The following is a 12,518-nucleotide window of genomic DNA, read 5'->3' on the forward strand; positions in this document are numbered from 1 at the left end:
TTACTGTTGGTACAAGGGCATTCAAGAGAATGACTGGCTCACTGCACTTGTATGTTTAGTCGCTTACGGGTGTTTTTGGATCTTGGGAAGATTGTGTTAGGTCAGATGACTGAACAGTTAAAGAACAAATTAAATTTGTAAAGCAGTTAAGTACATTAGGCATTTAAAATTTATAAATGGAACCCTTCAGAATGACTGTTAAAACCTGCTGATGTAAATAGAAGAGGGAAAATGAAAATAAATGGCTGGGACAGTGTCACTCAGAAAACAGTTTACCCTCGAATGGCTCAGATCAGAACTGGCCCACTTATATGTGGATTTTAGTTCACTAAATACATATTACAGTACTACACGACCCTTCATAGGTTGAATCTGTGGATGCGGAACCTCAGATATGGAGGGCAAACTCTAAGGCTAGACTGCATTTTTGACTGGTTAGGGTCAATGTCTCTAACCTCGGCATTGCTGAAGGGTCAACTGTACAACCAAACTGATCTACAGATTCCAGGCAATCTTTATGAAAATTCCAATGGCATTCATTTTCAGAAATTAAAAAAAAAAATCTATTCTAAAATCTCAAGGGACCCCAAATAGCCAAAAAATCTTGAAAAAGAAAAATAAAGCTGAAGGACTCATCCTTCCCAATTTCAAAACTCACTATAAAGCTGTAACAATCCAATCAGTGTTAAGTACTTCCCTGGCAGTCCAATGGTTAAGATTCCCTGTTCCCACTGCCAGGGGCATGGGTTCAATCCCTGGTTGAGGAACTAAAATCCTGCATGTTACTCACTGTGACCAAAAAAAAAAAAAAAAAAAGGGGGCAAAGGACTTGGGTAGACAGTTCTGCAAAGAGGACATACAAATGGCAAGACATGAAAATATGCTCAACATCATTAGCCACACACACGACTGAGGGACTTCACGTTCACTTTCATTAGCCACTGGTAGTAGCAGAAGCGTTGGTTGCAGCTGTGTCTGATGTAGCCCACCAGGCTCCTCTGTCCATGGGATTCTCCAGGCAGGAACACTGGAGCAGGTGCTCGCCTCGGCAGCTCATATACTAAAACTGGAACGATGCAGAGAAGATCAGCATGGCTCCTGCGCAAGGATGCCATGCAAATTCGTGAAGCGTTCCATATTTTTATGGAAGCAACCTAGATGCCCATCAGCAGACGAATGGATAAGAAAGCTGTGGTATATATACACTATGGAATATTACTTAGCCATTAAAAAGAATTCATTTGAATCAGTTCTAATGAGATGGATGAAACTGCAGCCCATTATACAGAGTGAAATAAGCCAGAAAGATAAAGATCAATACAGTATACTAACGCATATATATGGAATTTAAAAAGATGGTAACGATAACCCTATATGCAAAACAGAAAAAGAGACACAGATGTACAGAACAGACTTTGGGACTCTGCGGGAGAAGGTGAGGGTGGGATGATCTCAGAGAACAGCATTGAAACAAGTATACCATCAAGGGTGAAACAGATCACCAGCCCAGGTTGGATGTATGAGACAAGTGCTCAGGGCTGATGCACTGGAATGACCCAGAGGGATGGGATGGAGAGGGAGGCGGGAGGGGGGATCGGGATGGGGAGCACATGTAAATCCATGGCTGATTCATGTCAATGTATGGCAAAAACCACTACAATATTGTTAAGTAATTAGCCTCCAACGAACAAAAATAAATGGAAAAAATATATAAAAAATAAATAAAAACTCTCTTAGTAGACCAAAAAAAAAAAAGAAAATAAGTAAATGCTATACTTATACATAAGAATATCCTATACTGGTATGAGCTCTTTGATTTGTTGTATGGAATGCGATATGAAATATTTAATAAAAGTAGTTTCAGTTTAATTAAAAAAAAAAGAATACTGGAAGGGGTAGCCATTCCCTTCTCCAAGTGATCTTCCAAACCAAGGAATTGAACCCTGGTCTTCTGCATTGCAGATAGATTCTTTACCATCTGAGCCTAATAGGGAAGTCCTATTAGGCAAAAGCAAAGATCCTCTGGGGAAAAAAATGGCAACCCATTCCAGTATTCTTGCCTGGAAAATCCCATGGATGGAGAAGCCTGGCAGGCTACAGTCCACAGGGTTGCAGAGAGTTGGACCTGACTGAGTGACTTCACTTTTCTTATGCAAATGAAAATCACAGTGAGATAGTATTTGCATTTCTTACCCACCAGGATGGCTTTTATTAAAGAAGGGAAAAAAACTAAGCATTAGTGACGATGTGAAGGAACTGGAACTCTGGTACATTGCTGGAGGAAATATAAAATTTACAAGGTGCAGCTTCTGTGATAAAAGTCTGGTGGTTCCTCAGAATGTGAACCCTCATGTGTTTCTGCAACTCCATTTCCAGGTATACACCCTAAGGACTGAAAGCAGGGGCTCACACAGATGTTTGTGCACTCATGCTCACAGCAACGTTACTCACAACAGCCAAAATGTGAGATCAACACAGAATGTTTACTGATGGGTCAATGGATAAACACAATGTGGCATAAACACACAATGGCGTATTATTCAGCCACAAGAAGGAATGTCATTCTGCCACAGGCTACTATATGGATATACCTTGAAAATATTATGCTAAGTGAAAGAAGCCAGACACGTAAGGGTATAAACTGTATGATTCTATTTACGTGATGTTCCAGAATAGCTAACTCCATGAAGACAAAACGTGGTCCACTGGAGAAGGGAATGGCAAACCACTTCAGGATTCTTGCCTTGAGAACCCAATGAACAGTATGAAAAGGCAAAAAGATAAGACACTGAAAGATTAACTCCCCTGGTCAGTAGGTGCCCAATATGCTACTGGAGAAGAATGGAGAAATAACTCCAGAAAGAATGAAAGGCTGAGCCAGAGCAGAAACAATGCCCAGCTGTGGGTGTGGCTGGTGATGGGAGTGAAGAGCAATGCTGTAGAGAACAATGCCGCATAGGAACCTGGAATGTTAGGTCCATAAATCAAGGTAAATTAGAAGTGGTCGAACAGGAGACGTAAAGAGTGAACACTGACATTTTAGGAATCAGTGAACTAAAATGGACCAGAACGGGCAAATTTAATTCAGATGACCATTATATTTACTACTGTGGGCAAGAATCCCTTAGAAGAATTGGAATAGCCCTCATACTCAACAACAAGAGAGTCTAAAATGCAGTACTTGGGTGCAATCTCAAAAACGACAGAATGATCTGTTTGTTTCCAAGGCAAACCATTCAGTATCACAGTAATTCAAGTCTATGCCCCAACCACTAATGCTGAAGCTGAAGTTGAATGGTTCTATGAAGACCTACAAGACCTTCCAGGACTAACATCAAAAAAAGATGTCCTTTTCATCATAGTGGACTGGAATGCAAAAGTAGAAAGTCAAGAGACACGGGGAGTAACAGGCAAGTTGGCCTTGGAGTACAAAATGAAGCAGGGCAAAGATACAAATTGTTATGCCCGATGTCCGAATCCCCGAGCGGGAAGAGAGAAGGCTTCCAAGACAATGCAACTCGCAAAAAAGGGAAGTTTATTACTGACTCGAGCCAGGGCCTTCTGCCTCACCCATCACAGTGGTGCAGGGTCAGAAAAGCCCCGAGCCCAAGCTGTTAGCAAATTTATAAGATATGCATAAGCAATTAGTAGCTGGCTTAAGCGGATTGGTTACTGCAAAGCAATTCTATTGGTACAGACTTTCCCGGGCTTTTTCAAACCTGGGCGTTCGCGGGCTTTTCAGCTCTCCCTTTGTTTCTTACTGGGTGCATATTGATTGGCTGGCTCCAGGTTACCTGATGGGGGTAGGGAATCTTACCATTTCGGGGGAAGCTAAAACTTAGCTCCAGGCTGCCTGTCATGGTATTAACCCTGGCAGCCTCACACAAATGTTCTCTTTTGCCAAGAAAACACACTGGTCATAGTAAACACCCTCTTCCAAAAACACAAGAGAAGACTCTACACATGGACATCACCAGATGGTCAATGCCAAAATCAAACTGATTATATTCTTTGCAGCCAAAGATGGAGAAGCTCTATACAGTCAGCAAAAACAAGACCAGGAGCTGACCGTGGTTCAGATCATGAACTCCTTATTAATTCAGACTTAAATTGAAGAAAGTAGGGAGAACCACTAGGCCATTCAGGTATGACCTAAATCAAATCCCTTACAATTATACAGTGGAAGTGACAAATAGGTTCAAGGGATTAGATCTGATACAGTGCCTGAAGAACTATGGGCAGAGGTTTGTAACATTGTATAGGAGGTGGTGACCAAAACCATCCCCAAGAGAAAGAAACGCAAAAAGGGCAAAATGATTCTCTGAGGAGGCCTTACAAATAGCTGAGAAAAGAAGAGAGGTGAAAGGCAAAGGAGAAAAGGAAAGATATACCATTCTGAATGCAGAGTTCCAAAGAGTACCAAGGAGAAATAAGAACGTTTTCCTAAATGATCAAAGCAAAGAAACAGAGGAAAACAACAGGATGGGAAAAACTAGAGGCCTCTTCAAGAAAATTAGAAATACCAAGGGAACATTTCATGCAAAGATGGGCTCAATAAAGGACAGAAATGATATGTACCTAACAGAAGCAGAAAATATTAAGAGGAGGTGGCAAGAATACACAGATGAACTACACAAAAAGATCATGACCCAGATAACCACGGTGGTGTGATCACTCACCTAGAGCCAGACATCCTGGAATGAGAAGTCAAGTGGGCCTTAGGAAGCATCACTGCGAACAAAACTAGTGGAGGTGATGGAATTCCAGTTGAGCCATTTCAAATCCTGAAAGATGATGCTGTGAAAGTGCTGCACTCAATAGGCCAGCAAATTTGGAAAACTCAGCAGTGGTCACAGGACTGGAAAAGGTCAGTTTTCATTTCAATCCCAAAGAAAGGCAATGCCAAAGAATGCTCAAACTACTGCCCAGTTGCACTCATTTCACATGTTAGCAAAGTAATGTTCAAAATTCTCCAAGCTAGGCTTCAACAGTACATGACCCAAGATCTTCCAGATGTTCAAGCTGGATTTAAAAAAGGGAGATCAAATTGCCAACATCCGTTGGATCACAGAAAAAGCAAGAGAGTTCCAGAAAAACATCTACTTCTGCTTTATTGACTATGCTGAAACTTCTGACTGTGGATCACAACAAACTATGGAACATTCTTGAAGAGATGGGAATACCAGACCATCTTACCTGCCTCCTGATAAATCTGTATGCAGGTCAGGAAGCAACAGTTAGAACAGAACATGAAACAACAGACTGGTTCCAAGTTGGGAAAGGAGCACAGCACGGCTGCATATTGTCACCCTGCTTATTTAACAAATGCAGAGTACACCATGCAAAAAGTTGGGCTGGATGAACCACAAGTTGGAATCAAGATTGCAGGGAGAAACATCAATAACCTCAGATAAACAGATGACATCACCCTTATGGCAGAAAGCAAAGAGGAACTAAAGAGCCTCTTGATGAAAGGGAAAGAGGAGACTGAAAAAGTTGGCTTAAAGCTCAACATTCAGAAAACTAAGATCATGGCATCCATTCCCATCACTTCATGGCAATAGATGGGGAAATAATGGAAACAGTGACAGACTTTATTTTCTTGGGCTCTGAAATCACTGCAGATGAAATCACTGCAGCCATGAAATTAAAAGACACTTGCTCCTTGGAAGAAATGCTGATAAACCTAGACAGCATTATAAAGCAGAGACGTTACTTTGCCGACAAAGGTCATTATAGTTGAAGTCATGATTTTTCCAGTAGTCATGTATGAATGTGAGAGTTAGATCATAAAGACAACTGAGCACCAAAGAATTGATGCTTTTAAACTGTGGTGTTGGAGAAGACTCTTGAGAGTCCAAAGGAGTCTGCAAGGAGATCAAACCAATCAATCCTAAGGGAAATCAGTCCTGAATATTCATTGGAAGGATGGATGCTGAAGCTGAAGCTCCAGTACTTTGGCCACCTGATGTGAAGAACTGACTCATTAGAAAAGACCCTGACGCTGGCAAAGATAGAAGGCAGGAGGAGAAAGGGTCGACAGAGAATTGAGACGGTTGGACAGAATCACTGACTTGATGGACAAGTTTGAGCAGGTTCCAGGAGTTGGTGGTGGACAGGGAAGCCTGGCGTGCTGCAGTCCATGGGGTCGCAACCAGTTGGATACAACTGAGCAAGTGAACTGATGAAGAAAAGAGGGTTTCCCAGGTGACTCAGACAGTAAAGAATCTGCCTGAAATGCAGGAGATCCAAGTTCAATCCCTTGGTTGGCAAGATCCCCTGGAGAACGGCATGGCAACCCACTCGTCTTCTAGCTTGGAGAATTCCAGGGACAGAGGAACCTGGTGGGCTACAGTACATGGAGTCTCAAAGAATCAGACACAACTAAGCAACTAACAATTTCACTCATGAAGACAAAAAGTAGATTAGTGGTGTTTTACGTCATGGCAAGGGGGGTCGGAAGATGCTATCTTAGCAGAATGGGGTTTCTTCTTGAGATGATAAACGGTTCTGACTATGGTGATGCATGCGCAAGTCTGTCAATCTACTGAGAGCCACTGAACTGTGCCCTTTAAGCGGGTGAACCGTATGGCATGTGAATTGCATCTCAAAGCTGTTACGGAACACAAAGAAACCCCTGCAAAAGAGATTCATACACTGAGCTTAAAAGCCTAAGAAAAGCAATAGGTCTTTAAGTTGTAATATATTACAGTCACCCCTCTCTCCAAGGGGGATTGCTTCCAGGAACCACTATAGTGGTTCCCTGATGGTAGGGATTTTCATAACCTACACTCACCCCCCCACGTACTCTGTCACCTCTACACTCACCCTCCCGTGTATTCTAACTCATCTCTAGATTACTTATACTTAGTACCAGGAAGATGCTACGTAGACAGTTGCCGATTGTGCAGCAAATTCAAGCTTCCCCTCTTGGAACTTTCTGGAATGCTTTTTTTTTCAATCTGAGCAAGGTTGGTTGAGTCCACAGACATGGAAGCTGATATACAGGGCTGAACACTCTGAAGCCAAGCTCACGTATAGATCACGTATAGACATTCGTCATGTCTGAGAGCACCCGAAGGCTCAGGCTACAGGGCCCCTTACGCCCGTGTGACTGTGTGCACAGGCTGAGCGTGGAGCGCTGTCTACTTGGGTCAGCTGGAGGGGAACCCAGGCACTTGGGGGGAGAGGCTGGGCACACTGGGGGGCTGCCTGGAGGTCTGGGAGGTGACAGCGTGAGGGGCAGCGGCTGAGGACGGAGCCGCGCGCAGGGAGGCGGTGGCCTCCTGCTGATGAGCCAGGTCCAGACACCCAGGCAGCAGTACCTCAACGCCTGCTCCTGGAAGTGGTCAGAGGCGTGCTCCTCTCCTGCCCCTGGTCCAGGGCCTCTGCTCCCCCTTCCTCTCCCCACCCACACCCCATTTCTCTCAGCCAGAGGCCGGACAAGCTCCCTGATGGGGCGTCCACACTGGCCTTGCCCACCTCCCCTCTCCTCCATCGCAGTCTAAGCAAGATGCAGCGTGCGGACCCTTCACTTCTCCCGAGATAAGGAAGGGGGAGTAGGAGAGCAGGGAGGGCCAGTGTTCTGGGCAACTCTTCGACCTTCAGATGGCCTCAGGGCCCACATTGCAGTACTGACCTCATAGCCTTGACACAGAGCTAACAGGTCAGCCAGGCTGTGCTGGACTGAGACTCAGGCAGCGCCAGGCCAGGCCCTCGTGTCCATTTTACAGATGGGAACATTGAGGACTAGACCGAGAAGGCACCTAGGAAGCCTGGTCGGCAATTAGCCGGACTGTATGTGGGCTGTGTCCACCATCAGAGGCAGAGAAGGCCAACTGCCCTCAGGCTTCCCCACGGGAAGGAAGCGGCAGGAACGTGGTCAGACACAATTGTCTTTATTGGTTCACTGATCTGGATGCCCAGACAGGCTGCTGCAGAGCAGACCTGGCGGTGTCTTTCCTCCTCCACAGCAGGTCAGCCTCACCCCCCACCCCACCCCCACCCCGGGGGCAGGAGCTGGGGTCGGAGCCTCAGACTTGGACCCCTGCAGTGGGGGCAGAGGGCAACAGCTCCCGATTACCATGTCTGGGGATGAACCCTGGGCCAGGTCACAGACGGGCCTCCTGGGCCGTGGAGCAGGCCTGGGACGGTACGTTGTGGGGGTAGGGGGGATGCCCTTGAAGCAGAAGGGCTAGCGCCCCCCACAGGCCAGCGCCCTGACCTGCATCTGCGTGGCAGCTGGCTAAGGCACGGTGGCTGGGCCGTCCTGCGGCAGAGAGCCAGAGGCTAGCGCGACCGACCCTCTCAGGACACGTGGCTGTCAGACCACGGCTACTTTTTCCGCCGGGGGGTCTGGGAGCTGCTGCTGATGTTGGGGGCTGGGGAAGCTTGCTTGCTGGCGGCTACCGAGTCCTCCTGGGAGGCTGGCTTGTGCTTCTCCTCCTTGGTCCGAGGCAGGGCCTGCGGGCCCAGCAGGGCCTGCATGACCTTGATGGCCCCCACAGCCCCGAGGAGCCCCCAGAGCAGGGTGGGGGCCTCCAGGGGAGACAGCTGTTTCCGTACCCAGTGGAGGACCTCGGTCAGGGTGTTGCTGGAGCCGCGGGCCCGGGGCGGGCTTCTGTCCTGCGGGACAGGATGGAGGAGGGTCCGGGGGGTCGTCCCTGTGAGCCGGGGTCACCCCTGCCACCTACCCCTGCCTGCCTGACTCCTTCCTACCTGCAGGCCAAACTGCCTGAGCAGCATATCCAGTGTTGGGTCCCCCAGGGACACGGATGGGAAGAATTCTTCTACCCATTGGCGTCGCCACCACTGGCTGCAACAGCATGGGGGGTTCAGGTGGGGCCAGCTCGCAGACCCCGCACCGCTCCTGGCACCCAGACTCACCCTTGCTCCCAAGGATGCGAGAACCAGTACTTGTAGCGCTGGGCCCGCACATATGTGGGCGGCTGCTTGTGGAAGGGGTAACCGGGCGTGTGGTTCTGGATGAGGCGGATCACTGAGGGCACAGGGGGAAGACCTCAACATCCGCCTGCCCCGAGGCCCCCCAGAAGGTCCCCCAGACGCCCCACAGGCCCCGCCCCTCCACCCAGCCTCACCAGGCTCCTTGCCCTGCAGCAGGCGGAGCACCAGGCTGGTGAACCAGGGACTGTGCGTGTGGGGGCCCAGGGCCGCGAACCACATCTGCCAGTCAAGGCGCGGCTGGTGGGGCACCACGATCGGGGGCGGCCGGCTCAGGTTCCCGGGTTTGTACATGAATTCGATCTCCTGCCGGGCAGAGTCCCCTTCAGCACGGCTGGCTCCCCCTTCTCTCCCCACCCAGGCCTGTGGGGTTGCCAGGCACCCCGGGCAGGGGCCTGAGGGAGCCCTCACCGTCCACTGGAGCCCATCATAGCTGCCCTCCAGCACCACCTCCGGCCGCCCACCCAGGCCAGTCATTCGGCGGAAAAGGCCATATGAGTTGGCCAGCTGCAGGTGCTCCACAGTGCCAAACAGGCGGTGGGCCCCAGTCCAGAGGCGCCCATGGCTCGAGGGCTCCATGTAGGAGTAGGGCACCTGGAGGCAGGCAGGCAGAGGCTCAGCAATGACCTTCCAGCCCTCCCCTGACTCCCGACCCCAGCCCCAAAGCACTACCTACCAGGCTGATCATGAACAAAGCCACCGTGGCGGTGCCAAAAATGGACAGCTGGACGGCAGCACAGAGCTTCTGCAGCAACCCTCGCACCTGCACCCACCTGGGGCGGAGAACAGAAATGCAGTTGGGTCCGCCCTGCACAGCTCCACCCACCCTCTGGCACCACAAACCTCCAGAGGGCGGTCAGCAGTTCCCAGGCCAGAGAGGCCGCGCCCAGCCACATGGTGGGGAGGGTCACCGTCTTCAGCCACTGGGAGAACTGGTGGAAGGTGAAGTCTGCGGAAGGAAAGAGGTGTGAGGAGGGATGGTTCAGCCTCTACTCTCTGAGCCCCCGGCTGGCACTCACTGGTTCTGGAGCGAACGACGTGCTGCTCCCAGTCCACCTCCAGGCCGAAGCAGTGCACCACGCCATAGGTCAGCAGCCCGTAGACAGCCAACTCCAGCAGCAGGGTCAGCACGGCCAGCAGGGCCTTGGGCCAGGCTGCAGACCAAGACAGTCATGGGTCGGCTGGGAGCAGGGCTGGAGGGTCTATGGCCTGGGGGCTGGGGTAGAGCTAGGTCATTTGGCAGGCAGCAGGGGTAAGGACAGCTGACTGCCTGGGGCAGGCAGACACTCACAGCTGGGCGTCCTCTTGCGGCGGCTGGTGCTAGACTTAGCAGCCAGGTGTGTGTCATCCAGGAGGGCGGTGGTGAGCACCAGGGTGAGCAGGTTGAAGAAGTTATAATTGCCAGTGATGATAATCAGGACTTGCAGCAAGACCTGGAGAGGGTCTGGACTCAGCTCACGGGGGCCGCCCCCTTCCCGGGCCCTTCGGAGCCTGCTTCCAGGCCCCTCCACATCTCCCCCACTGAGCTCTCCTGCAGGCCCCTGTGTTCTCCGAGTCATCCCCTGGCCTCTGTTCTCCCACTCAACTTCCCCTGCCTTGGCTTACCCCCTCGATGGCTCCCACCAGCACCTGGAGAAAACCCAAGCTTGGCCTGCCTCACGCAGCCCTTCCTTAGCCACCCATGCTGACCCAGGACGGACGTCCTCCATGACGCTGGAGCCCCACCGCGCAGGCACACCTTCACACCCCAGGCTAACGAGCTCCTCTGCCCACAAGGCCCTCCTGACTGCCCAGCAGCAGACACCCATCCCCAGTGGGGCCCTCTGGGCAGTGCAGAGCAAGGCCACGTCCTGCTTGTCTTTCTGATGGCTAAGGACCCCACCCACCTGGGAGTAGAATGCAGCCAACCGCAGGCGGCGAACAGGAGCGAAGAACAGAGGTGGCACCGCAATCTCGATGAGGAAGGTGGCCACCACACTGAGCTTGTGCAGCCAGACGGGCAGGTGATGGGCAAACCAGGCGGCCGGCGTGGGCAGGCACTGAGTCTCATAGTGGTAGGTGAGGGCTGCAGGGGACAGGCAGGTGGTCAGGGATGGGCAGAGCCCCCAACACTGCCCCATGTCCAGGCAGGGACCCTCACCAGTGAGCCCCCACCATGCGGGGCAACGGCTAGTCAGCTTGACCACACCCGAGGCAAACATGAGGCGGAACAGCAGCCAGCGCACGAGCCAGAAGGGAAGGCCTTCATGGGGGGAGACCCCTCCTGGCCTGCCCTGGGGGGCCTGCTTGTGGTTGGGGGGAAGCCCCAGAGGGGCCACCAGCACAGCCAGGAAGCCAGTTTCCAGCAGCAGGGAATCCCTATGGGGAGAAAAAATAGCACAGAGGCCCTCCTCCCCATCAAGGCTGCTCCCCTAAGGGGGTCCTCCTGGGAGAGAGAAACACATCCCACCCCATCTCACCCACCCAACCTTCTGTAGCCCAGACCCAACAATCACTCACCACTGGAAATAAAGAAACACCTGGCCCACCTGCAGGGAGAAGGGCAGTCAGGAAGCACGGGCTGTGAGTCTGCAGGGGCATGGGCTGGGGAGAGGGCGGGAGGGCCTGGAGGGAGCTGGAGGCAAGGGTCCCAGTGGCACAGCCCCCACTTGCCTGGTAGACAGACAGGTAGGTGGCCCAGAGCAGCAGGTACACGAGCAGGTGGCGCAGCTGGCGCGTCAGCAGGGCACCCAGGGCCAGCAGGGTGCCCAGCAGGCTCAGTAACTCCAGGCCCTGGGCAGTGTCCAGTCCCAGAAGCGGCGCCTCCCACAGCAGCGTGGGGGTCTCCCACAGTTGCTGCCAGCGGCCCTTTCCCTGGGGCCGCAGTGTCCTCCGGGCAGGCAGTATGCCCTCGGGGCCGTACAGGCCTGTGGAAGGGCACATCAGGGCAGGCCCTGGACACAGCTCGCGGAGACGAGACACCCCCCCCCATCCCCCAGCCAGGGCCTGCGGATCTGCCCTCCCTAACCCAGGTCGGGACCAGCAGATTCTCCCTCCAGACAGGTCAGGGCCTGCAGACCCTCCAGACCCTCGCGCCGAGGTCAGAACCCAGAACCGTGCTGAAAATGACCCCTGCACGCCCGCCCACGGCCCACACCCCCGCGGCTCGCAGGACACAAACCGCAGCCCCCGACCCCATGCATCCGGGCCTGGACCTCACCGCCCCTACACAGCGGTGTGTCGGGTGGGGAGATGAGGGGGTCACAGGACCCGGGTTGGTGGGGAGGGGTCCCGCCCGGTGGCACCGCGCTCTCGGCGCCCTCACCCGGGATCTGCGTGTAAAGGGACGCGAAGGCGAACATGAAGACGGCGGCCACGCCCTGGAGAAAGAGCTGCCGTGGGAGCCGGGAGCCCGCCATGTCCGCTACGCGGCGGGCTGGACGCGATTCCCGGGTCCGCCTGGCCCCGCCCCTCCGCGCCGGCCCCGCCCCCGCGCCGGCCCCGCCCCCTCGCGGCCGCGTCCCCTCGCCGGCGGCAGCGGCAAGCCCCACCCTGCCCCTCCGCGCCGGCCCCGCCCC

At 52.5% G+C, this 12,518-nt stretch overlaps 1 protein-coding gene and 1 non-coding gene across 2 annotated transcripts; one reads left to right on the top strand and one right to left on the bottom strand.

The window, feature by feature from the left end:
* The first annotated feature begins 1,036 nt into the window (after positions 1 to 1,036).
* LOC136156714 (U6 spliceosomal RNA) lies at positions 1,037 to 1,143 on the top strand. Its single transcript, XR_010661200.1, has one exon. It is a non-coding gene; the product is annotated as a U6 spliceosomal RNA (small nuclear RNA).
* Positions 1,144 to 7,899: 6,756 nt separating this feature from the next.
* Positions 7,900 to 12,409, bottom strand: LMF2 (lipase maturation factor 2). The gene is made up of 14 exons (XM_065924540.1): positions 12,266 to 12,409; positions 11,614 to 11,867; positions 11,461 to 11,489; positions 11,102 to 11,319; positions 10,848 to 11,026; positions 10,253 to 10,394; positions 9,981 to 10,115; positions 9,805 to 9,910; positions 9,638 to 9,734; positions 9,373 to 9,555; positions 9,099 to 9,267; positions 8,887 to 8,998; positions 8,719 to 8,815; positions 7,900 to 8,625 (listed from the first exon to the last, which is right to left on the bottom strand). Exons 1-14 carry the CDS (start codon positions 12,357 to 12,359, stop codon positions 8,335 to 8,337), a joined length of 2,106 nt encoding a protein of 701 aa, XP_065780612.1. The 5' UTR covers positions 12,360 to 12,409; the 3' UTR covers positions 7,900 to 8,334.
* Positions 12,410 to 12,518: the final 109 nt, after the last annotated feature.

The sequence above is a fragment of the Muntiacus reevesi genome, chromosome 1, assembly GCF_963930625.1.
Source record: "Muntiacus reevesi chromosome 1, mMunRee1.1, whole genome shotgun sequence".
NCBI lineage: Eukaryota > Metazoa > Chordata > Mammalia > Artiodactyla > Cervidae > Muntiacus > Muntiacus reevesi.

Bases quoted from the DNA above. Each gene is read 5' to 3' on its own strand.
- LMF2 (XM_065924540.1), bottom strand. From the start codon at position 12,359: ATGGCGGGCTCCCGGCTCCCACGGCAGCTCTTTCTCCAGGGCGTGGCC. The intron at 11,027-11,101 runs GTGAGGGTCCCT...TGTCCCCTGCAG, and splicing joins CGCATGGTGGGGGCTCACTG to CCCTCACCTACCACTATGAG. The intron at 9,735-9,804 runs GTTTGTGGTGCC...TCTCCGCCCCAG, and splicing joins CTGCTGACCGCCCTCTGGAG to GTGGGTGCAGGTGCGAGGGT.